General features: G+C 42.3%; 1 protein-coding gene across 1 annotated transcript in view; it reads left to right on the forward strand.

Moving 5' to 3' along the window:
* Nucleotides 1-25754, forward strand: part of GARS1 (glycyl-tRNA synthetase 1) — a 508631-nt gene that overhangs the window by 194792 nt on the left and 288085 nt on the right. Inside the window, exon 7 of the mRNA XM_044066863.1 lies at nt 19667-19812. Coding sequence (XP_043922798.1) covers nt 19667-19812 — 146 coding nt within the window. The remainder of the gene's footprint in view (nt 1-19666; nt 19813-25754) is intronic.

Consider the following 25754-nt stretch of genomic DNA (forward strand, 5'->3'; position numbering starts at 1 on the left):
TGAAACAGCAGTACTTTTGTAGATTGTTTGGCTGGGAGAAAGAAAATGACATCACGGTTACTTGAATGACAACTTTCATGGGATATTTGTTGTGCAAATATCATAGCATTATGAAACACTGCTTTAACTGATTAAAGTAGGCATGTAATTTACCTTTTTGGAACTATGGTTGGGCTGTGTGTGTTGCAGAAGGAGCAAGTCTATAGCCAGTGAATATTACAAGACACAAATTGGTTAACATTAACAAATATTGTAATATTTTCCATGCATTATTGTGAATTATGTGATTTGTTTTAATATTCTTTTAAAAGACCAGATAGGAAGGGCAATTTAAATGGTATCGCATGCAATTAAAAAAAATCATCTTGATAGCTGTTTCTAAATTTTTCAGTTGCAGAAATATTTGCATCTGCTTGAGAAATTAAATACATATTCATAATTATATTTCCCTAAACTAATCCAAACCAGAATGGGTCTAACAGAAGTGCTCAGTTAAAAAGGGGCACATTTCATAAACTAAACTGCTGCTTTGAATAGTTACATAAAGATAAATCTTTTTTTTTTTTTTATTGCTCAATGCAAAATCTGGGTTATGATTGCAGGAGCATTATATTACAATAGTTAGTGACTGTGCTGGGAGTTTATTTGTAGCTAGCAACAATTGTGAAGATATTTAAATGTATTTAAAGGCACACTTCAGGTCTGCATTTTCAGGAAAATGGCTCGGGTGGCAGCTATCCAGGCAGGAAATATGGTATCAAGTGGTGCAAAACTACACTGATGAGAGAAGTTAATGAATGGACTTTTTAGAAAGTTCAGATGTAACTTGGATTTCTTTCTTTTTTCATACACTGCTTTAATTGAAGTCGCAGATTGTCAAACCACATGCATCAAAAATCATTGACACAGTTTATCAAACAAGTATTCAAAGTCAACAACTTTTTCCAATCAATAAGCCTGCATGCCATTCTCTACTTATTTGTACCATTTTCAGTTCTCCCCTAACGTTTTTTTTCTTTCCAGTCATGCTGGTGACCATTGTGAAAGTAATGGTCTCATGCATTCCACTTAAGGGTGTCTCTCTGATTCTCAAGTTTAGGCTCAAGGGTTATAAAGCTGTGGCAAGTGTAGTGAAGTTTAGTTGAGGTTTGTAGTGGATGTCCAAATTGGAATTGATTTCTTATATTGCAGAAGGGTGTTTTCAGGGCGAGTTTAGCTGCTAGGGGAGGGAAGGGATTTGTTTGCAAGAGTTTAAATTGTGCAGAGCCTAGGAGGAGATTGGCTTTGACAGCTGAAGCATTTGGCTTTTTCAGTGGTTTGGTAATGTCTTGGAGACCATGTGATGAATCTGCATATTTAAACTAAGCTTAATAATAATCATTTTGTTAACCAGGTAGGGCCACTGGATGGCCCTGCCCCTTTTCAGGAGTGACCCAAGAGCAGTGTCTAGTTAAGTGACTTACACAGGGTCACTTAGTAGGCAAATGAGGGCTGAGGGAATCAAGTTCTGTCCCACAGGAACTACATCTCACAGCTTTTAACCTTGTGTGCCAGCTGCGAACACAGCTAATAGCCAATTTCCTAACCACAGTAATACTCTTCTGGATAAGTGTTAGAGGTATATGGACCTTCCATAGTTGGTGTGATCCTTTGCCTTTGGAATTATAGCCTTACAACACCCGTAGGTAGTCTGTTATTTCAGTGTAATGCCCACCTTTTTGGGCATTATTACTTATTTCACTGTTTGGTCGGAGGAGTTAATGATATTAAATGATTGAGTAACCCAGTGTTCCTGAATTCTAGCTGCACGACCCCCATATATTAACTGCATCATGAATACAAGAACTTAACCAAAAGAACAAAAAGTACAGTGTTTTTTTCTCTATTGTGGCTACTTCCAACTGTAGGCAGTAGTACGTTTGGAATTCCACACTGGCTGATTTCCTGAACAAGAAGGAGGCCTTGAATTCAGTTTAATTTCTCTAGCAGTCAGTTTCCTGCTACACAAGCTAGTTACTCCATTGACATTTGAGGAATTTACACTGGTCTGAGCCATCTTGGCAAGCTGGAGTGTACTGTCTGCCACACCACTTTTAAATGTTGTTGTCATCCTCCTTGTAGACCTAATCTTTGGCTTCAGCCATCAAACCCCCCCCACACATTCGACACTGAACCCAACCAAAGTAACTATCATTAGGAAACTATCCATCCACCATAGATGGGCACATATTTGGTATTCCTCTAAATACCCTAACAACCACACTTCCCACCACAAAGTAATGTAAACAAACTTGGAAACTTTTATGCCTCAGCTTAGAAATAGCTCGGGATGTAGGCTGGATTACCATTTCAAAGCATACTGTCCAGCACTTTGAGACTGTCAGCAGTGAAACTCCCAACCGGTCTAGAGCAAGACCTGTTGTTTTCAAAACTGCAGGTTCAACTGTTAATTGAACCTTAGTGTGTTTTTTTTTTTTTGAGAGAACAGGGATGTACATGACTAATTGTCGCCAGGTTGAAAAATTAAATCTGTTGTGCATCCTTGCCTCTTAGCAGTGTACCGACAAATCAGCCATCATTTATTCCTGCATGTTTATTAAAATGATAGATCCTCTTATTAACCTCTCTAAGGTAGATGCTCAAAAGTGCAGTCACCCATATTGATATACATTTTTTGTGACAATAAAAGTACTAAGTTAAAAACTGTTCCACATTTTAGCAGAACCTATTGCCAGCTTTTCAGATCAGCCTGTTTTCTAAAAGATGGTCTTCACACCTTGAGTGTCCATGCGGCCTTTTTTAGCAACAGTGTACTTTCTGCTTATAAAAGTTTCTTGTTTATGCAGTTTTAACTTTTTGGAACTCTTCACAATGACTGGTACAGATCAGCCCTTAGCAGCCCAGCCAGAAGATCTGAATTGCATGTTAATAAAACCTTTTATTTAGAAACTGTCAGCCATTCCACCATAATTCAAGCAAAATGAAGGCTGCTGCATACCAGTAGTAATTTGTGCTGTTTCTTTTATTAAAACAGCAAAAATGAGTATAGATTGCTATAATACAATGTCCAGTTCTGTAACGCCAGTGTATCCCACTGAATGCAGGTTCAGTAAATTCACAACTACTTGGCTAATTTATCAGAAGGGAATGATAGAATCTTCAGGCACAAATGAGTTATGAAAATTAAGGATGTTCATCGTGTTTCACTGTTGCAGTCGTACCCAATGGTTTATCCGACTCACGGTAGTCCTCGATTGGCCAGAATACCAAAGGTGAGTAAATATGACGGCTGTAAAGAACGTCTGATACAAAAGGAGGCAGCCGACGTCACTTCCTCTGTCTTCCTTGCTGCGGAGCCTGAAGCAGAAGCATTTTTGCATGAGTGCTGGTCAGCCGTTTACCTTTTTGGTTTCCGACTACAAAGTTAAAGTCAACTGCAGCTAAGTACCCCGTTGGGGATCCTCTTTTCTTGCCTTAATTTGCAGAAAATTCCTTGACTCCAAATTCTGTTCCTCCTGCTCCCAGGAAACCTGACCGGTACTATAGAGTCCTTGATTCTCATTTGTTTCATTTTAGGAATCTGCTAGCTGACCCAGAGGTTATTTCTCAAGGGTCTAAAGGGATTAAGGCCACTATTACCAAAAATCCTGTTCCTTCCGACAGGAAACCTAGATAGGTGGGGTAAAAAAGTTTATACCTCTGCCACTCTTGCTGTTGGATCTCCTAATTGCCTTTTTCATATGCTTAAGTATCAGCAGCACACCTTGGAGACTATTAAGTCAAAGATTGCAAGTGTGCCTCTTTTTGCAGAGAGTAAAGATATGCAGGATTTGCTGAATTCTGCCAGTCTTTTCAATGAACATTCATTACATTGTGGTTTTGACATTCTAGAAGCTTCCTGCAGGCCAACAGCTACTGGATCTGTTATCAGAAGACATGCTTAGCTCGGGGAAGAGCCCCTTCCAGAGCTGTCAAGGCTAAGCTTTTAGATGTACCTTTACATATGGACAGTCTTTTTGGCCGCATAGCAGAGGAAGTGCTCAAAAAGATGGAGTATAAGGCCAAGTCTATGCAAGCAGCTGCAAGTTCAACCTCCTCGCTTCAGCAGGAATTACCCTTCTAAGAGTTGAATGTTTCCTGATGCCGGCAGAAACCGTTCTAGGACTAAAGGTTACAAATCTTCTAGGGGGCAGGTGGCTACCCCTCAAAGGTCTAAGCGATGGGATGCTTCCACTTCTAAGGCTGGAAGTTCTAAGCCTGCATCTCAATCCAAGCATTCTTAATGACTCTGTCCAACTGCTGCCTGTTCCTGCTCGCCCGGAGTTTCCTTTAGGGGGAAGGTTGGACATTTTTGCAAATGTCTGGGCCACTATCACGGATGACAAATGGGTACTCAGAACTGTATCCCTAGGACACAGGTTTGCTTTCCACACCTTTCCGGTGTCCAAAGGATACCTGGACATTCCTCCAAACCAAAGGGCAGAAGTAGAAAAGCAAATTTTGTCTCTATTACATCTGGGGGCAGTAGAACCAGTTCAGCAGGTAGGCCAGGGCTTCTATTCCAGACTTTTCTTAGTTCCAAAAAAGGAGGCACCTGGCGTCCTATTCTAGATCTATCCATTCTGAACTCCTTCTTGGTAATTCCAAAGTTCAAAATGCTCACTCTGCATCAATTGCTACCAATGTTAGACAAGGACTCCTGGTTGGTAACTTTGGATCTCAAAGAAGCTTATCTGCATATCCCTGTCAGGGAAAGTTGCAGGCAGTACCTTTGTTTCAGAGTGGGAAGCAACATTATCAATTCTTTCCGCCGCCCTTTGGCTTATCTACTGTTCCCAGAGTTTTCACAAAGTGCCTAGCTCTAGTCATTGCTTTTTGCAGGCAGAAGAACATTCAGATTTATCCATACTTGGACGACTGTCTAATTCAAGCAAATTCTTAGGAACGGCTGTTAAAGGGTCTGGAATTTGTAAAGACTCTTCTCTCTTTCCTGGGTTACACTCTCAACGAGGAAAAATCAAAAATGGTTCCAACCAAGGAGATAACATTCCTGGAAGCGAGACTGAACACAGCCGCTCAGATGATATATCTCACCCAGGAGAAGCAGGCAACTCTTTCAGTTTACTTCAAGGACTTGGCAAGCCTGTTCCAGCTCCCTGCAAGGAAATACCTGCAAGGTCTGGGATACATGGCCTCTTGCAGTCTCATGATTCCATATGCAAGACTGCATATGAGGAAATTACAATGGTACCTCAAGAACCTTTGGTGTCAACACACACAGGACCTGGATATGATAATTCCTCTGCTTCCATGTCTGCAGACAGAGTTTCTATGGTGGGCAGCCGCCTGCTTACAAAACAAAGGCATGCCTTTTCACCCACCTCCTGCCATTCAAGTTCTTACCACGGATGCATCGGACAACACCTGGGGAGCTCACCTGGATGGCAGATGTATACAGGGACGTTGGAGCGCCCAGCAGATGCACTTGCACATAAACCTGAAGGAATTGATAGCAGTTCAGCAGGCCTTACTAGCTTTCTTGTATCTTCTTTCTCCAGGATCTCTGCTTGCCAGGACAGACAACACCACAGTCATGTGGTACATCAATAAACTGGGAGGGAGTAAGTCTTGCCCCCTGTGCAGACAGAGTATGATTCTATGGTCCACAGCAACATACTTGGGTTTGCACCTCCTAGCTCAGTTTCGTCCAGGGAGACTCCATGTTTTGGCAGACCAGTTGAGCAGACAGACCCTGGATCCTCATGAGTGGCAACTGAACAGAGCAGTCTTTTACAGCATCATTCAGCATTGGGGCACTCATCAGGTAGATCTTTTCTCCTCCCCAGACAACTACCTTCTACCAATTTTTTGCACCAGACAGCATCACAGCAAGGCCTGGAGAGTGAATGCTCGGTCCTTCCCTTGGACGCTACCTTCAGTTTATGCCTTCCCTCCTCTTCTTCCCAGAATATTGTTGCTGAAGATCAGGGACGAAAGACCAAGGACCATTCTCATAGCTCCAGACTGGCCCAGACAGCATTAGTATCCACTGCTTCGCATTCTCTCCCAATTTCCTCCTTGGCGTCGTCCTCTGAAACCAGATTTATCTGAAGTAGTTACTTCATTTGTTCTGCAACCTGTGGGTCTCGGATCCGACCTCGGATCGGACCGGCAGCTTTCCAAGCTTCAAGATCCGAGCTCCTAGCTCCTCCCCTCTACCCACAATCCCCTGTCACCACCACACTACCTCAGATCGTTTTTGCCACGGCTTGAATACAAGCGTCTTGAACAAAGCTCCTGAGCTTAGACAGGGAAGTGAATAATTTTTTCAAGAGATTTTTCTTAAAAGTTTAATAATTTAAAAAGAAGAGTGTTTCTCTGCCCTTTTTTGTTTTCGGGATTGCGTTTTTATTCAGTTAAACCTTCCCCTAGGTGTTCGGGCGTGTGAGTGTGTGTGTTAGCAAAATGGCCGAAGGCCATAAAGCTATTTTTTCAAAGTGCACTGGGTGTGGCCATAAGCTTTCCCCAGCTGATTGCCACACTCAGTGCGTTATATGCCTGGGGGTTGTCCATTTGTCTTCAGACTGCCAGGTTTGCGCAGCCTTCAACCCCCGGGCTGTGAGGGACAGGAGGAACAGGCTTATTCTGGTGGGATTGCTTCCCCCGGAGGAGACCTCTTCCTCCTCTCCCTCCAAGGTGCAGGCCGCCCAGGTAGCTTCGGCACCTCTGATTCCCTCGACTCAGGCTGGGACTCAACCTCCCACTACTGCCTTGAGTATGAAGGAAGTTCAGTCTTCTCCTTCTAGGGAAAAGCACAGACACAAGAGGCGAGCCGAGCCTCATCCCTAGTCTCCGCCTTCAAAAATTGTTAAATCGCCTCCGAGGGTGTCCGGACCTTCTCCTTCTCTGCTCCGATCTCCTTCATTCTCACCGGAGCTGGAGGAGGAGCTCCTATCACCCTCGAGGTCGCCCTCCATGCCCGCCTCTACGACCTCCTCTAGATCTACTAGGTCTCTGTCCGACGCCGATATGGATAGGATGATGCGTCGGTTTTTGCAGACCCAAATGCAGATGGGGGTGCTCCTGCCCCCCCTCCATGGGGGGGGGGGGTGCAGCTTCAATATTTGCCCCTATTTCTCCTTCTTCAACCCGGATCCGGGTTTTGGAGTCTACGGATCCAGGCCCCTTCAGAGCCGGGGTTTTGTCGGTGCCGGTGGCCCAAGTCTTCTCGACGCCGACCATACCCTTGAGTATCTCGGATCTGAGCTCTCGGGGTCGTGGGCCGGGCGGTGGATCCGTAGGAGTTGGTGCATCTTCGGCACCGCCTATGTCGGAGAGCACCTCCCTTTCGGATCCGATGGCTTCGGCTCCGACCTCGATCCCTATCTTGGAGCAGAGGAGACTGCTCTCGGGGCCGGAAGAGAGTAGTTCTCCCTCTGCATTTGAGGTAGTGGAGAGGGTACTGTCGAGGTCTTCCAGGTCCCCGACTCTGGCTTTAGATCCCTCCGCTCCCCCATTGCATACGGGTCTAACTTCCATCATCCTTCCATCGGGACAGCCTGTTCAGACCCTCCAGTTGGTTCCCTCGGAAGGACAAGAGGCCGTTGACGAGCCCTTTTCTGACAGTCCCACAGAGGAGGTGCCTCGTAAAAGGAGGCACATTGACTCCCCCGAGTCTGTCACCACAGATACGGACTTAGAGGAAAGGGAAGGTTCCCCAAGGTCACCCCCCCCCCCGAGGATGTCTCCTTTGGAGACATCATGGAAATGTTGCGTATTGGGGGGGGGGTCTGCCCAAAAACCTTCCTCGGATGAGTCTGTATTTCTGGAGGCTTTTGAAGCGGGCCCATCTACCTCCTGGGTGTCCCCACCGGCAGATCCCCTGGTAGATCTCCTGACTACCAGGGCTTGGCAGGATCCCGACACCGTGGAGCCTATCCCACGTCGACCGGATAAAATCCTTAGCCCCCCTTCAGACAGGCAGGCTTGGGCCAAAGGGTCTCCAGTTGATGCCATGTTGGTGACTGCTGCCACTAAGAGAGAACTCTCTCAGGAGAGCTCCATGGTCCGGGCGCTAGACCATATAGGGAAGAGGACCTTTGCTTCAGCAACCTTCTCCGTGAGGGCGCTGAATTATATGGCGCATGTCAGGCTGCAACGGGATTTGATCAAGGAATACACTGCAGCTCCACCGGAGTCCATGTCTGTCGAGGGCAAAACCGTGTTCTCGACACGTATGGCCACTTTCAAGTCCATTTCAAATACGTCCATGCGGCTACTGTCTTATGCTACGGAGGGAGCCGCAAGGGCCAGCAGGGCAGGTGTTGTCGTGAGACGTCACGCCCAGCTCCGTCTTTGTAATTTCGCGGAACCTTTCAAGGTGTCCTTCGCGAACACACCCTTTGATGGCTCTTCGCTTTTTGGCAAGACCGTATGTGATACACTAGTCCAAAGCGAGAAGGATGGGAAGACGCTGTCTGCCATCGGAGTCCGCTTCTCGAGCCCCCAAAGTTCCTTCTCAAGGAATCAGAGGGGGCAAAAGAAGCTGTGGTTCCGCAAGTCTCAGCAATCCTATCCAGCTTCGGACTCCGCGCCCTCCAGAGGCAGAAGAGGGCAGGGTGGACGCCGGCCCAGAGGCAGAGGGGGACCGCGTAACTTCGGGTCTAGGGAGCCTTTTTCCGAGAGACCCGCGCAGCAGCCCTGAGGGCTTACCCGACTGTCCAGCTCTGGAGGCAGTCGGGGGGCATTTAACGAAGCACCTGTCAATGTGGGAGTCCATCACGAATGATCGATGGGTGCTCCGAATTATATCCAGAGGCTACAAAATTCTCTTCCTATTTCGTCCTCCCTCAGGTGGTCGCCTCCCTGATGTCCCACCCAATCAAAGAGAGGCGGTGACCGTAGAGATTTCAAATTTGTTAGAAAAAAGAGCCATACAGCAGGTCCCCCCAGACCAATCCGGATTGGGCTACTACTCGAGGTTCTTTTTAGTGCCAAAAAAGACGGGAGACCTCAGGCCCATTCTAGACTTGTCCGCCCTGAACATGTTTGTCCCCAAAGAAAAATTCCGGATGGTCACTCTACAATCTATTCTCCCATTAATGCAGGAGAATGACTGGATGTGCTCTATAGACCTCAAGGACGCGTACTACCACATCCTAATGGACAGGCGGTCCAGGAGGTTCCTCTGCTTCCGGCTAGGGGACAGTCATTACCAGTTCAGGGTCCTTCCGTTCGGACTCCCCTCAGCCCCCAGGGTGTTCACCAAAGTCATGGCAGTGGTTGCAGCCCACCTGAGGCTTCAGGGCATAAGGGTCTTTCTGTACCTAGACGACTAGCTCCTCACAGCAACCAACAGGCATCAACTTTGTACCGCGAGAGACTATATGCTGTCTCTTGCTGACAGCTTGGGCATCTCGGTCATCATACCGAAATCCTTTCTTCATCCTGTGCAAGCATTAGGTTTCATAGGAGCCAGGCTAGATTCCCGATCTTCTCGGGCCTTCTTGACCTTGGACAGGCTGTGCAGCCTCTCACTCCAGGTTTTGGCTCTTGTTCGCACCAAAGCTCCGCCGGCGGAGTTAGTCCTGAGAGCACTAGGCTCGATGGCAGCGGCTATCGGCCTCTCTCTCCATGCTCGCCTAAGGATGCGTATATTACAGTGGACACTCCAAGTTCAATGGTCACTGTTACTCCACCCTGAGCAGAGTTTGCAGGGAATCCCTCCTTTGGTGGCTTCACTCCCCAGAACTCAGGCAAGGGAGACCCTTTGTGATTCCCCCCCCAGGTTATGTTAACCACGGATACTTCTCGCCTAGGGTGGGGGGAGGGCATTGTTTGGGCAGAAACGTCCAAGGTACGTGGACCTTGTCGGAGACCGCCTTGCACATAAATGTTCTGGAGATGAGGGCGGTGCTTCTAGCGTTGCAGGCTCTCCAAGACTTTCTTCCTCTAGGAACGATTGCAATACAGACTGACAATATGTCAGTGGTCTGGTATATAAACAAACAAGGGGGAACCAGATCCTACCCTCTTTGTCGAGAAGCCATGAGAGTTTGGGAATGGGCGATATCCACCAACCGCTTTCTGATAGCAATGCACATTCCGGGACGATCCAACATTCTGGCGGACAAATCGAGTCGAGTAATTCTCAGTCCTTACGAGTGGTCTCTCAATCCGAAAGTTGCGAAGGAAATTTTCCACAAGTGGGGTTGGCCTCGCTGCGATCTTTTTGCTACCCCCAAAACACAAAATGCAGCGAGTTCTTCGCAATTCTTCCCCCAGAAGGGGGGAGCCCCAGAGACTCCCGGTCTACTCTATGCTTACCCCCTGCTTCCGCTCATGGCGAAGTTCATTCAGAAAGCCGCATGATTGGGGAGCAAAATTATCCTCGTAGCCCTATTCTGGCCTTGTCAAATCTGGTTTCCATACCTGCGGTCTCACAGTCTCTCCTCCCCTTTAATCCTGGATCCAATTCCAGATCTGATAACGCACCCAACGGGGTGCCCAACACCGAACCTGGTAAACCTCAAGCTCGCAGCTTGGTTGATCCAGTTCCACTAATGGCAAGGACTCTCTGTATCTCGTCACCAGTGAAAACTATTCTGGTAGCGGCTCATAAACCGTCCACCAGGAAAATCTATAATAGCAAGTGGAAACGATTTTCTATCTGGGCTAACAGCCAAGGTCTCAACCCCTTTACTGTTCCGATTCCTACAGTCTTGGATTTTTTGTCCATGATTTTTGAACAAGGGGCCAGTGCATCAATGGTAAAATTACAGTTGGCAGCAATATCCCATTTTCATGTGGGAGACCGATTAGGATCTCTAGCATCTACAAAATTGTGCAAGACATTCTTGCATGGCGTTTTCCTTCTCAAGCCACCAGTGAAATCCGTGACTCCCCCTTGGGACTTGACCTTTGTTCTGCAAGCCTTAACGAAACCTCCGTTTGAACCTGCAGCTTCTGTACCCCTTAATTTTCTGTCCTGGAAAACAGCATTCTTGGTGGCCATAACTTCTGCTAAAAGGGTTTCAGAGCTCCAAGCTTTGTGCATGAAACCTCCCTATCTTATTTTCCACAATGACAGAGTGTCTCTCAGGACTAACCCATCTTTCTTACCAAAAGTGGCATCTGTGGCAAATATCAATCAGACTATATCAGTCTGCCAGTGTTTTTCAAAAATTTTCAAAATAAGGGAGAATACATGTTGCATACACTAGACGTACATAGACAGTTGTGTTTTTACCTGCACAGGACCAAAGATGTTCGTAAGGCTGATCAACTCTTTGTGTCATTTGCTCCTTCATACATGGGAAAACCTATATCCAAAGTGACACTGGCTAATTGGATTTGTCAATGTATTTCTCAGGCTTATAAGGCATCAGGCAAAACAACCCCATTCAAAATCCGTGCACATTCCACAAGGTCCATCGCAACTTCTGCAGCCTTCTGGTCCAGGATGACGTTGGACGACATATGTTCAGCAGCCACTTGGTCTTCTGCTCATACGTTTATTTCTCATTATAAGCTGGACATGATATCTAGAAGCAGGGCGTCTTTGGCTCCTGGGTGCTTGAATATCCTCCCATAGACCACCCAGGTTTCTTTGTTTAGGTAGCTGGGGACTCTGTCCCACAGGTTGCAGAACAAATGAAGCAACTACTTCAGATTTAGAAGTTATGTACTCACCATAACGTTCCATCTGAGTAGGTACTTCATTTGTCTGCAACCATCCCCCCCTGCCATCCCCCTAACCTGTATCGGGTTTCTAGGATCTTTATGATTCTTGAGAATATCTGAACCTGTTTATTACAGGTTTTTTCAGGTGATACAGCAAAACCGATCTGAGGTAGTGTGGTGGTGACAGGGGATTGTGGGTAGAGGGGAGGAGCTAGGAGCTCGGATCTTGAAGCTTGGAAAGCTGCCGGTCGGATCAGAGACCCACAGGTTGCAGACAAATGAAGTACCTACTCAGATGGAACGTTATGGTGAGTACATAACTTCTAATTTGGTTCAGGAAGGGGGATAAAATTCTACATCCTCATCTTCAGTCTCTCCATTTGGCAGCATGGCTCATTGTATGAATCAATCCATTTCTTCTTCCCTTTCCAAGCAGGTGGTTAACATGCTTCATGAGGCCAGGAGGCCTAGCACTAGGAAGTCTTATGCTGGCAAATGGGAAAGATTCTCTCATTGGATGTAGGCTAGAGGGGAATCTTCTTCTCAGCCTACTCTTCCTCTGATCCTGGAATACTTGGCTGATTTGCTTCAAGCTGTTCTTTCTTTTTCCTCTGTCAAGATCCATACTTCAGCCATTTTTGCTCTTTGTTCTTTTGAGCAACCCATTTTCTCTCATCCCCTAATGAAAATGTTTCTCAGAGGTGTTAGCAACTTAAAGCCTCCCAGAAGGGCACCTACTCCAGCCTGGGATCTTAATTTTGTTTTAGAGAAACTCACTCTTTCTCCTTTTGAGCCAGCTGCCACTGCGGATATAAAGTTTTCTCTCTTGGAAAACTGCCTTCCTCTTGGCTATAACTTCAGCAAGGAGAGTTTCGGGGCTGCAAGCTCTGATGGCTGTGCAGACTTTTCTCTTCTTCCATGCAGATCGTGTATCTCTGAGAACCAGTCCCTCTTTTATGCCCAAGGTGGTTTTTCTAGCCTGACTCTTAAATCAGTCCATACACCTTCCTATTTTTTCCTAATCCTCAAAATAGAGGTGAAAGGATCCTACATTCTCTTGATGTGCACAGACAGTTCAGGTTTTACCTGGACAGGACTAAAAACCTTCGGAAATCAGCACAGCTATTGGTCAGTTTTGCCCCTGGAGCTCAGGGCAAAGCTATCTCTAAGCAAACCATTTCTAAGTGGATTGCACATTGTATTACTTTCTGTTATTCCTTTCATGGCAAGGTTCCTCCTCAAGGGGTTAGGACCCACTCCACAAGAGCAGCTTCCACTTCTGCAGCCTTTTTAAGGGGTGTACCTACTAAAGATATTTTAAAGGCTGCCACATGGTCTTCTGTTCACACTTACGCAAAGCATTATAATTTGCCTTTGTTTTCTAGAGCCAGGGCAGGGTTTGCCACTGCTGTTTTGCAGGGCATTCTGTCCACTCCTTGATTCTGTTGGTACCTCCGCCCTTTTCTCTGGGCTTTGGTAATCAGCCCATTGGTTAGGACTGCAGCAGTGCCACGATGAACATAGTACAGCTGTGTACACTTACCATAAATGTAGATGTTAGTGTATTCACTGTTGCAGTCCTGGTTTCCCTCCTTCCTTCCCTCATTTTTTGGTCCTCTCTTACTCTCCTTTTCTAAGGTGCAGGCTGAATCTGGTTTATTTTACCAAAGTTACTTTACTTTTGGTTTAAGCCTTGTTTTCCTGGGGCTGTTGACTGTTATGGGAAAAAAGACTGAGGAAGTGAAGTCAGCTGCCTCCTTTTGTATCTGGTGTTCTGACATCCTTTACAGCCGACGTCATATTTACTTACCTTTGGTATTCTGGCCGTTCGAGGGCTACCAGGAGCTGGATAACCCATTGGTTAGGACTGCAACAGTGAATGCACTCTAACATCTACATTTATGGTAAGTGTTACACAACTGTACTTTATTGCTCACACAGCACTGGTATCTGCGTACATAAATTGCCTACACATAATTCCATAATCTCACGCATAGTCCGCTTTTTACTAGAGTATGAGTACATTCTGCACCCCCAGAATAAGGGTGTAAGTAGCTCTAAATGTGGTTTTTCCACTGATCGTTGTGGTTGTAACACATCCCAGTATAGGTTAAAACTGTGGGGAAATGTGATTGACAGCATCAGTGACTTAAACTTGCTGTGTGCATGTCTTGGGTACATGGGATTTATTTTATTATTATTTATTGACTGGAAAATTCCACTGGGCTTGAGACCCATTTTCAGTGGAAGCCCGTGGAGAAAAGCTCCAAGTTACATGAAAATCATTCTGTAAGGAAATAAAATTATAATTATAACGCAAGTGAAATAATACAGAAAACTGTCTAAACAGCAGATATGTTGTAAAAAGGCACAATACAGTAACAGTGGAACATTAGCATGTAGGAAAATTATACAGTTAGAAATATTTAAACAATACAGGTCAATTTTTTTGGGGGGGGTAGGAAAAGGGAAAGATAGAATTAGAGAGTTAAATTTAAAGGTAAGACAGATACAGTTCGAATCTTATAGCTAGGTAGTGGGAATAAGTAGATTATAGGCTTCATATATTTAATGGTAGTATTAAAAGTAGAAAGTGACAGAGAAGAGAAACTGTGTTAAGATGGTTGTATTGATGTGTGGAGTATGATACCAAAGATTAGGGATCACTTGTATGGTGTACAGCATAACATATATATATAAGTATATTTGCTATGTGAAACAGTTTTGCAAGATTAAGGAGGCTGTGGATATGTGCTGCATGCACAGCTGGGGTTATCAGTGAGATTTTGTTTTAGTTTTCTTTTAAAGGAGATTATGTTGTCCCACAGCTTAGTTATGGAATGGGAATAGAGGCAGCTACCTTCTCTTTTACTAGGTTTTGATACTTTAGGTGTTTGTTGTTAGAGCATAGATTTTTGGATGTGACATAAGGTTCAATGATATTTTTCAGGGAAGGGCAACACTTTGGTATTGTGGACATTTTATTAGCAGAGATTGTTAGGAACTTTTTACAGGTTACGTTGGTAGTGGGTATGTTAGTTTGACATTACTGTCGGTCTCTGTCTATCCAAGACGTGGGGGCCAGACTTGAGGTGAATTTCCGATTTCCCATCCATTGGTCAAGGCTACACTTCACTGAGGTGGGAGCACATTGTGTCATTGAACATAATTTTGGCAAATGCAAAAAGAGTGAAAGCTGTTTGCTGTGGTGTTGATTTGCACACACACACACACATACATATATATATATATATATATATATATATATATATATATATATATATATATATATATATATATATATATATATATGTGTGTGTGTGTATATATATAATCTGTATATATATATATATGTATATATATATATATATATATATATATATATAAATCTGTGTGTGTATATATATATATATATATATATATATATATATATATATATATATATATATATATATATATATATATATATATATGTGTGTGTGTGTGTGTGTGTGAGTGTGTATATATATATATATATATATATATATATATATATATATATATATATATATATATATGTGTGTGTGTGTGTGTGTATATAGATATATATATATATATGTGTGTATATATAGATATATATATATATATATATATATATATATATATATATATATATATAAAATGTGTGTGTATATATGTGTGTGTGTGTGTGTGTGTGTGTGTGTGTGTGTGTGTGTGTGTGTGTGTGTGTGTATATATATATATATATATATATATATATATATATATAATATAAATGTGTGTGGGTAAATATTTACTGGGATTACAGAGTTGATTTTTAGTTCTAAGGTATTTTGTGGTCCAGCTAAACCAGTGAGGCTATGATGGGGTGGGGGAGTGCACTGGTATAACATGTTGATGAGTACCATGTCCAGTATGTTTGAACCTCTGGTGGGTATGTGCACTATCAGGTCAAGGGTATTTGTGTTGAAGTCAAGGAATTGTGCCTGTGAGTTTGAAGCAGTGTATTTCCCATTCTGTAAAGGGGTAGTTTAAAGTCTACCATGAATGTGGTATTTGTTTAATAGTGAGTTGTCTTCGGTAGGTTGAGGTACAAGCGGTGTAATTCCTGGGACATAGAAGATGACTTGTAGCTTTCTAGGATATGGTGTGGGACTTTGTTTATGGTGATTTGCACTTGGATAAATTACAGGGCATCATCCTGTTTAGTCAACCTAGAGTTATACATGTTGCTAATGTAGACCGAGACTCCTCCACCTTTTGTCCCTGTCAGTGCACCTCCTGGTCTAAATGCGTGGAATGCACTGAAGCCTTGCTTTGCCTGCCAATGTAAACCATGTCTTGGTAACGGCACGGATGTCTATATTTTTTCCAAATGAGGAAAGCTTGTAGGATGTGGAGTTTTCTGTTTAGGCTCTTTGCATTGAGCAGTCATACCTTTTAGGTTTATTTGGGTGTTATTTGCTATGTCTGTAGGTTTGTCAATTTAGCATTGCCTAAAAAGGCTCTAAGGGAATGGATAAAGTGTACGGCAATATTCGGAAGCCTAGGGGAGACTGGTGCAGACCATCCTTTGCAAAACAATGTGGTTTGTAAGCCATGTCCTCCCATGCTGAGAAATATTGCAATTCTCCTGTAAAGAGACCAGAAATTAAGCCAGTTATTGAAGTTAGTCATCTTTACTGTGGCATCATCCTTGATGAAGGTAGAATGTTGCTCATTGCAATGCACATAACTGACAGACACCCATTCAGAGAGATCACTAATGTCCGTCTTCATATTGTCCAAAAAAGAACATCTCTGTTCATTAACGCCCACGTGGACTGATAGAATCATACTTGTACCTGTGGTGTGGTGACTTGAGTGCATGTGTAACTTGGCAGATCCTGGCTCCAGATAAGCAACTAACCGTTAATTTCTCCTTGTTTAGTCTGGTGAGATGGCATCTGTGTGTTATACAATGTAGTCCCGCAAGACAAGGGCCCTGGGTCATGTGTTTGCTTGCTTTATAGGCTTTGCTGTTGTGGCTCCACTAGGTATCGGTGTATGTGTGATGTTAGGTGTTGTTTTTTTGTGAGCACTTTAGTGATTGAGGATAGGCGTTGCTGTTTATAGGCTTAGGAGGCCTTTGAGGTTTGGGAAGATAAGTTGGTCTGTGTGTGGTGAACACTATATGTGGTGGATATAGTGTGTGTGTTCTTTACAACATTGTTAGTATACTAGATTTTTGCCTCCAGTGAAATTGTGTATGCACATCTATTATATACTGTGTTTTGTTTCTTTAAGGATTAAATGGTTGCTTGTGAACATGAGACAATAGCTACATGGTAGATATGGGCATCCTGAGACAGATTTCTGTAGAGACATTTGGAAATTGCAGTCTAAAACGGTTAACTGAAGTGCAAAACAATAAAATACATCTCCATGTGCCAAAAATGGAGCAGGGTTAACTCAGGACCCCCTAAGAGTGTGGCGAGAGAGCCAAGCAGATGGGAGATCTGGGAAAATGTACAGGAGACAAATTGTAGCAAGGGTGGTTTTACTCAAGTGCAGTACAGGTTTATTGGGTGGACACACACAGTATTATGGATATATGAAGACAGTGGCTAGGAAAGAACTTTAAATAGGTTACACAACAGTTAATAGCAATGAAAGAGTGGAGGGAGATATTTGGGTAGTTAAATTATGTAAGGTGTAGAAGCCAGTGACTCATCCTTTTAAAATGACAAGAAAAAGGTGGTAGGTTTGTGAAAGAAAAGAATTCAAGCTGGAGCTCTAGTTGTATGGTTAGAATTTCAGAAACTTTTAGCTTAATGTCTCAGTAGGGGTTGGGGCAGACAAAAAGACTGGGGTAAAATTGAATAAAGTAAACGGGCACTAGAATGCAACTTTAAGAAGGTATATACAGCCAAAAAAGTACTGAAGCTCAAATCCTTGAGCAGTATTCACAGTACTGCCACTGCTGCACCAGGATTTGAGCTTCAGTATAGCACAGAGTAATGTACTAGATTGCAGAAGTTTTACCAGTAAGGCACCAGACTGCAGAAATTTACCATTAACACGGTTTATAGAAAAATGCAGTGATAAATGATACAAGTGTGAAAGAAGCTACAAGATTGAGGCCCCAGACTGAGTTCCAAATACAAAAAGCTACCTTTTACATATAATTCCACTTATGGAAATAGAAGTGCATTATAATGTGTAAGTAATGCTAAAATCTTGCAGTAAACCACCATCGTTCTAACTGCAAATGAAGCTGCAAGATTAAGGTCCCAGAACAAACTAAAAAAATGCAAACAGACCTCTGGTTTGTCTTACTTTTTGCATGTTCTACCAAAAAAAAAAAAAAAAATCACCACACAGGTCAATATAAGTTCATCTTAAAATATTTCAGCAGCATTTAAATAGAAGCTTAATTTTCTTCCCTTTATCTCACATTACGGGGCTTTCTACACATCTTTGAGTTTTAAACAAAAGACCATCTGCTGTTTTGTGCTTTTTCAGAATTTTTATGATCCTGAATACTGTCTTCTCTGTAAAACATATTTGCTCATCACTGCCACTGCTAACCATAATGGTACCTGAAATAGAGTACATTATGGTGCTAGCAATAAAATGCCGAGGAGGAAGTTTTATAGCTGAAATTGCAGTCTGGTGTAACGACTATTTTGGGAGTTAGAAACATGTCACATTTTTTTAATTGTCAGACACATTAGTGGTGAAATAGATTGAGCTAATACATTATGTTGTTTTATTAAAAATGTAGCTTTAAAGTAACTTGATTTACTTTGAAACATTAGCTTGGCTTGCAGACTAATTGAAATTGCACAGTCTCTTCATTTATTTAGCACTTGTTCAGATTTAAATTACTGTGACAAGTTCTTGATGTATGGCTGACAGGTTTTTGAATCGTAAGTGAAGCTTGTAAACACTGGGACAAATGGTTATAACTTTGGGGCCACTGGTTGGACCACTTTTTGTCAAGAAGGGAAGTCCAGGTAAATTGCCCTCAGAATTTCTCTTTTATGGTGCTTGGCATGTATTAGGCAAATGTGTAGTCTTGCAAGTGCCTTACTGAAGAGCTGATATACTGTACAGGTTTGTTTGCGTCTTTCGGCTTTTCCCGGTTAGGGGTCGCCACAGCGGAACTCCAGTCCGCTAATGATTGGCAGTAGATTTTTACGTGCTGGCTTGCCGGGTTTAACGCACAACCTTCAACGAAGGAACGCCCATTCACGCATGTCGCCACACAGAAGACGCTCTAACTGAGAATCGAATGGGCAACGTTTAACTGTGAGGCGACAACGCTACCGCAGCACCACCACCGCAGTTTGCTCTTATTGGGCAAAATCTTTCAAACGGCAAAATAAATGAAAATGTATGAGACATGGAAAAGTTTCTGGAGTTGATGAATTTGGACTTTTTTGTTCTTTATAATGAGTGATGTGTGCTTGGAATCTCATCGAGTGCACATTTTGTTTATATCTGCTTGGATTTGATTAGACTGCATGGAAATGTCTTTTACAGTGAGTATGTTATCTGTATGTTTATGTAGACAGAAGAGCAAGGGGTTACAATTGCATAACAGTAAATATCCTTACAGTCAGGCCGTATTGCTCCAAAGCTGCATTTAGAAACATCAGGGCACTGAATTTGAAGCAGATCTTTGGACATGCAGTGCATAGCCTACACATCTTCCCGAGTTTAATTATGTCAGAGGTTGCATCAAAGTGAAAAAAAAAGGCCCTTATTACTTTGGTGTTGAGTGCCCTCTTCTCTATATTCCCCATAGTACTTTGGTGCTGAATGCTCTGTTTTCTATAGTCGTCCCCTACAGAAGTGTCTCTTGTTTGGCTATGTGGTTATGATGACCGTCTTACAAAAGAAAATGCTTCGGTTGCAGTTTTATTATTGCATGACTGATCTGCTGTTTACATGCGCATTGATTTGTTTTCATTTTTACTTTGTCTCTTCAAAATATTAGATGGACAACTATGGGCAACAAGAACTTGCTGATCTGTTTGTTAACTACAATGTGAAGTCGCCTGTTACAGGAAATGACCTTTCACCCCCTATCTCTTTTAATTTGATGTTTCAAACTTCCATTGGACCTGGGGGTAACACACCAGGGTAGGTATGAAACGGAAAAAATATTGTACGCCAGAGTTTTTAACTTGTGCATGACATTTCTGAAGAGACTGTGTACAAGTTTTTAATGTTCTGTTGAAGAGGATCAGTATGCATGCATTTCCAGCTGTAGGGGAAGCTGTGCCACCCAGAGGTGTTTATCAGTCTTGGTTTCATTTAAACTTTGTTTTACCCTGGTGGTCATGATGGGCACTCCCTGGTCACACCTTAGGGCTTCTGGTACGGTCTACAAGTTTTGAGCGTCAATCTCATCATGCATAATGTGACAAGACTAAGATCTCTCTGCATCGTGTGACGAAGAGTAAGAAATGGAGATGAGAGGTAACGCGGATGGTGAGGTTCCACCCTATTTTTTATTATTGAGCTTTCCATTAGTTTAGAAATGTTAGTAGTGGTTGTAGTATTGCTGATCACGTAGTTCAGTTTAAACTGTATTTTTTACTATAGGTTGTTGTGTTTATGGTGCCTGTGTTATAATTATTTCAACAACTGGAGAGACTGGTAGTTCCTTGAAAGTGGGAAGACCATTTACTTGTGTAATAGTGGTCTTTTTGTAACTGCTTGTAAAACACAGAATCTATATGTACTGTCTGTTATCAGTGTTAGTGGTTATATTTCATTGTTATTGCATTTTGTTCCTCTTGTTCTACATACTGTTGATGTGTGTGTTACATTTACTATTTGTTCCATTGCTATTCTCACATTATCTGATAATATTATTCAGTAGTACCATTTAAATAACTGTCAATTAACAGTTATCTCAGTTTGTTTTATTACTGCAGATATGGAAGAAAATCATTATGTTTCAGACAAACCTGCTGCTTCCTGTCTGGCAAGGTTAAGTAGCTTGTTTGGATAGCAAATGTAGCTATTTACAGTGGATATAAAAACTGTACACACCCCTGTTAAAATGCCAGGTTTTTGTATTAAATAAAATGAGACCACAATAAATCATTTCAAAACTTTTCCCACCTTTAATGTGACCTATAACCTGTACAATTTGAAAAACAATTCTGTTGAGGGAAAAAATATAAAAAAATTAAAAACGTACAGTAAACTGGTTGCATAAGTGCACACCCTTAAACTATATACTTTTGTTGAAACACCTTTTGATTTAATTACAGCATTCAGTCTTCTTGGGTACCCATTTGCCATCATTTAAAGAGACTTATTAACCCCAAATAAAGTTAAGTTTTCCTAGTACGATTTTCCTGACATTTACTCAGTTGCCTGTTACAGCAAAAGCCATGGTTCACAGAGAGCTTACAAAGCATCAAAGGAATGTCATTGTTGAAAGGCATCAGTCAGGAGAAGGGTACAAAAAAATTTCCACAGCATTGGATATAACATGGAACACAGTCATCAAAAAGTGGAGAAAATATGGGACAACAGTGATGTTGCAAAGAACTGGAAGTCCCTCCAGAATTGATGAAATGATGACAAAAAACTGGTCAGGGAGGCTGCCAGGAGACCTACACCAACACTGAAGGAGCTACAGGAATTTCTGGCAAGTACTAGTTGTGTACTATATGTGACAACAATCTCTTGTATTCTCCATATGTCTGGCCTATGGGGTAGGGTTGCAAGACGGATGCCTTTTCTTACACAGAAAAACATCCAGGCCCGGCTAAAATTTGCAAAACAATACATCACGTCTCCCAAAAGCATGTGAGAAAATGTGTTATGGTCTGATGAGACCAAGGTTGAACTTTCTGGTCACAACTCCAAAAGGTACGTGTGGCATTAAAACGACACTTCACATCACCATAAGAACACCATCCCCACGGTGAAGCATGGTGATGACAGTATCATGCTTTGGGCTTGAATTTCTTCAGCTGGAACTGGTGCTTTAGTCAAGGTGGAGAGAATTATGAACCATTCCAAATACCAGTCACTTTGGCTCTAAACCTGAAGAGGCATTTCACCTTTCAGCATGACAATGACCCCAAGATTTCATCCAAATCAACAAAAGAATGGCTTCACCAGAAGAAAATTAAAGCAGAGACTCTGTATCCATGAGATTCCAGGAAGAGGTTTAGGGAATTTTTTTTATACCCCAGCATAGGCCTTAGCTATACCTCCTGTGTTGACTGTGGTGGAAGAGCTATTTTTCCTGAGCTTCCCTGAACCCTGATTCCTGCACTCCTGCTCCTGTTCCTGCCCTATGGGTACTATAGGGTGCAGAAGCTCATAAGTATTTGTTCATAAGCATTTGTTTGACCCAGAAAACTGACCCAGAACCACTTCTCAAGGTGTTAAGCCCCTGTGGTTAAGAAGATCTGTTCCCACTGACAGAAGTGTATACTTCTTCCAATCTAGCCATGAGTCAGTTGAATTGGTTGCCTCACATGCTGATCAAAATTAATTATCTCCTTCATTGGATGCTTTGGCGGAAGGTAATGATTGTAATGAATTGTAAAGAATTACGGATTTGTGTTTATGTCTCGTGGGCAAGCATTCTTTGCAATGTGGTTTTGATGCTGTGGCCTCGCATGCCTTGAGGGATCGTACAAATGGGAGCATGTTGTAATAATTTTGGATGCTCCTCTTCAGTCTGATGTGTTGTTGTTTGGTTCACCTGTGGAAGCAGTTTTAAAGAAAATGGAGGACAACTGCCAGGCAGCAGCACTCCCTTAGCAGATGTGTTAAGCAGACAAATCATGATCCCTAAGTGGTGGAAACTGGTTTTCATGTATTTCAGAAATTGACAAAATAGGGGAACTCCAGACATAGATCTGTTCGCTTCTCCACTAAACCACCAGCTGCCACAGTTTTGCACAGGGGTTTCATCACACAGCTTGGAAAAGTGGATGCCTGTCTTTCAGTTGATGGCCTTCCCTTTGATTCTGTTATACCAGCAGGACGGTTCCATGCTCCATGTCAAGCTTCACTTTCACTTGACAGTCTGGCATATTCTGTGTTGAAACACAGCAGGTCTCAACTTCCTCAACAGTTTTAAATACTTTATGGAAGCTAGAAGACCTAGTACAAGGAAAGTGTGTATGCTCTTTTAATATCTACTGAGTACTGGACAAGGGTCTCTGTCCTTCTTCCATTAAGATTCATGCTGCAGGACTGCACATAGTACAGTTTTGTACCTACCATAATATACCTACCCTATAGATTCCATTGATGCTACCCACTGCAGTCTGCAGTCCTCCCCCTCCCCTCTGTCCTGTTGGGGTGGTAGGTGAGTTAGTAGGCTTATTTTTTTGTTTCTTATATTTTGTTATATTGTTGTATTTATTGTTTTGGTTTTCTTGTTTTTCTTCTGTCTTTTTCTGTCTCTGACAGAAAGGCAAGAAAAAGTATGAGATACATTGCTATTAGGTACTGTACTCGCGACGTCCATCGCGCGCCTGACCGACGCGCAGCCAGCCTTATACTCTGGTATTACTATACCTACAGTAAGGCAGCAATGGAATGGAATCCTCGAACATCTACATTTATGGTAGGTACAAAACTGTACTTTTTGGAATGGCCCAGCCAGAGCCCAGACCCAAATCCAATAGAAACTCTTTGGGGTGACCTGAAGAGGGCTGTGCACAAGAGATGCCCTCACAATCTGACAGATTTGGAGCACTTTTGCAAGGAAGAGTGGGCAAATATTGCCAAGTCAAGATGTGCCATGCTGATAGACTGCTACCCAAGAAGACTGAATGCTGTAATTAAATCAAAAGGTGCTTCAGCAAAGTATTAGTTTAAGGGTGTGCACATTTATGCAACCAGCTTATTGTACGTTTTTTTATTTTTTATATTTTTCCCCTAACAGATTTGTTTGTTTTTTCAATTGAATTGTACAGGTTATAGGTCACATTAAAGGTTTAAAAAGTTTTGAAATTATTTATTGTGGTCTCATTTTTTGTATCAGAAAAACGTGGCATTTTAACAGGGATGTATATACTTTTGTATCCACTGTATAACTTAGCTTACTCAATACTTCAGCTTGTCTCAGTTACTGAGTACAGAATTTAATCAATACTTGTTGAGTAGTCATTAGTTTGGGATACCATATTTGACTAAACTCGTAAAAGCAACAGAATGAGTCAGAGGACAAATTCTGTATGAATGACCTGTTAGATTGAAGTTATTTAAGGTACTTTCAAAATGTTCTCCATTGATTCTAATATGCTACCAGAGGTCAGTAAAACCTCACATGGCTAGAATTTACAAAAATTGTACATAGAATGCTGTTTAGGTGACATGGCCTTTGTTGAATTGCATTAAAAGTCCAACCCACTATTTTTTTAAAAGTAATTTGTTTGTAGTTCCTTCTGCGGATCTTTTTGCCCTTCTTGATTCATGTGACAGGAATACTTTTGCATCTGACTATGGGATAGTATCAGATTTTCCAAGCTTTGATGTGCTGACTGCTAACAAAATAAGTTCATAACAAGACTCCACAAAGAAATTTAAGGAAGTGGAATTTTGCAACCATTAATGTCAGGTTCTTATTATTTTTAAATTAGTTTCAAGACAAATAGCGTAATAAAGCAGGGTGTGGTCATAACCCCAGTCTGTCACTGATCCATTAGATTCTGTTGAGGTCAGCCTTCAGAGGTTTTCCACAAAATGAAGAGCGCTTAACACTTCCACCTTCAGGTTCACCTGTCGTGAGGCAGGCAAACTTTTAATTGTGCCGCAAGAAAGCATCAAGATATGGTTATAGGAGACTCCATGCTGAGAGGCTTAAGAAATGTTACATTGAATAAAATGCCTTACAATGCCTTAATGTTCATAAGACAGCTGAAGTAAAATAGGCCATGCTTACTGTAAATTGCAACCGAGATCAATATGACTATATGAGTTCAGTATAGCTATATTGTCTTATTCATGGGCATTAATGACCTATGGTAAAACAAACTCTGAGGGCTTGGTTCAGGCTGCTTGTACAATTTAACTTTAGCTAAGGAGAAAGGATTTACCGTGTGTGGTCTTCTCTTAACTTTATTCTTGTTCTTCCCTTCCTAACTATAAAGCAAATAATGGAAGGTTTCATAAATGGTGAACCTGAGTGTTGCATTTTCTAAATGGTATCCAATCTTCCTGCACCAGGTTCCCCCAGGGCAGTAACACGAGTCAAACAGAGGTAGTCTGGGGAGCAGTCTGGGCTTTATTCCTCTGCACCACAGGGCCGGAAATAAAGTTTATGTACTCTTGATTACTCAAAAGTGGTTTAGGCCAACAAGCCCTCTACTGCCATTTCCAGGGCTCAGGGATTTTCACAATTTTGAGAGGGTAATAAAGGAAGAGCAGGTAGCTCCTTTTATTTTAAAAATAAGCTTTATTTTTTGCTGTAGTTTACAGTTCCAGTGCTAAAATTATTGGAGTCAACATTGGTAGTGGTAGAAACTAATTATTCATTCTTGGATTTCTGAGCGATTCCATCGGTAACTACGTCAGAGCTAAAGGATTTTCTCTCTGAACTTGTGAAAAAGTTATTTTGTTATAGCAGGTAGATTGTGACTCTGCATCCAGCAATACAAGTGATTAGGAAATTTGGTTTGTTTATATCAAAAAAGTTGCTTATAACACGAGGAAACAAAACATTGTGAGTACAGTTGCTATGGACTAATTGTCAGCATTGGTAACAAAATGTCATGTCCATTTCTTGATAATTGAGATCAAAACCAGCAGTTTTATTGGATATTAATGAAAGTTAAGAATCAGCTAGTCCAGCCAGAGTAAGAACGTTTTATCAGGTCAGTTATTCATTTGTAGTTGAAGGACTGTTGGAATGTGACTGGTCAGCAGAAATGTTGCAGGTTAGTATACAGTAAAGTTGGGAATACTTTTGTTGGAAAATTTAATAAAGTGACATCAAATTTTGCTCTAGCAGGGATAGTATCAAGGCCTAAAGATCATATGTGAGAATGTAATAATTTTAAAAATGACTTTCATTGAAGCCGATTGCAACTTCTTGC

The sequence above is a fragment of the Protopterus annectens genome, chromosome 3.part1 (genome assembly GCF_019279795.1).
Source record: "Protopterus annectens isolate FY-2018-M chromosome 3.part1, PAN1.0, whole genome shotgun sequence".
Lineage (NCBI taxonomy): Eukaryota > Metazoa > Chordata > Ceratodontiformes > Protopteridae > Protopterus > Protopterus annectens.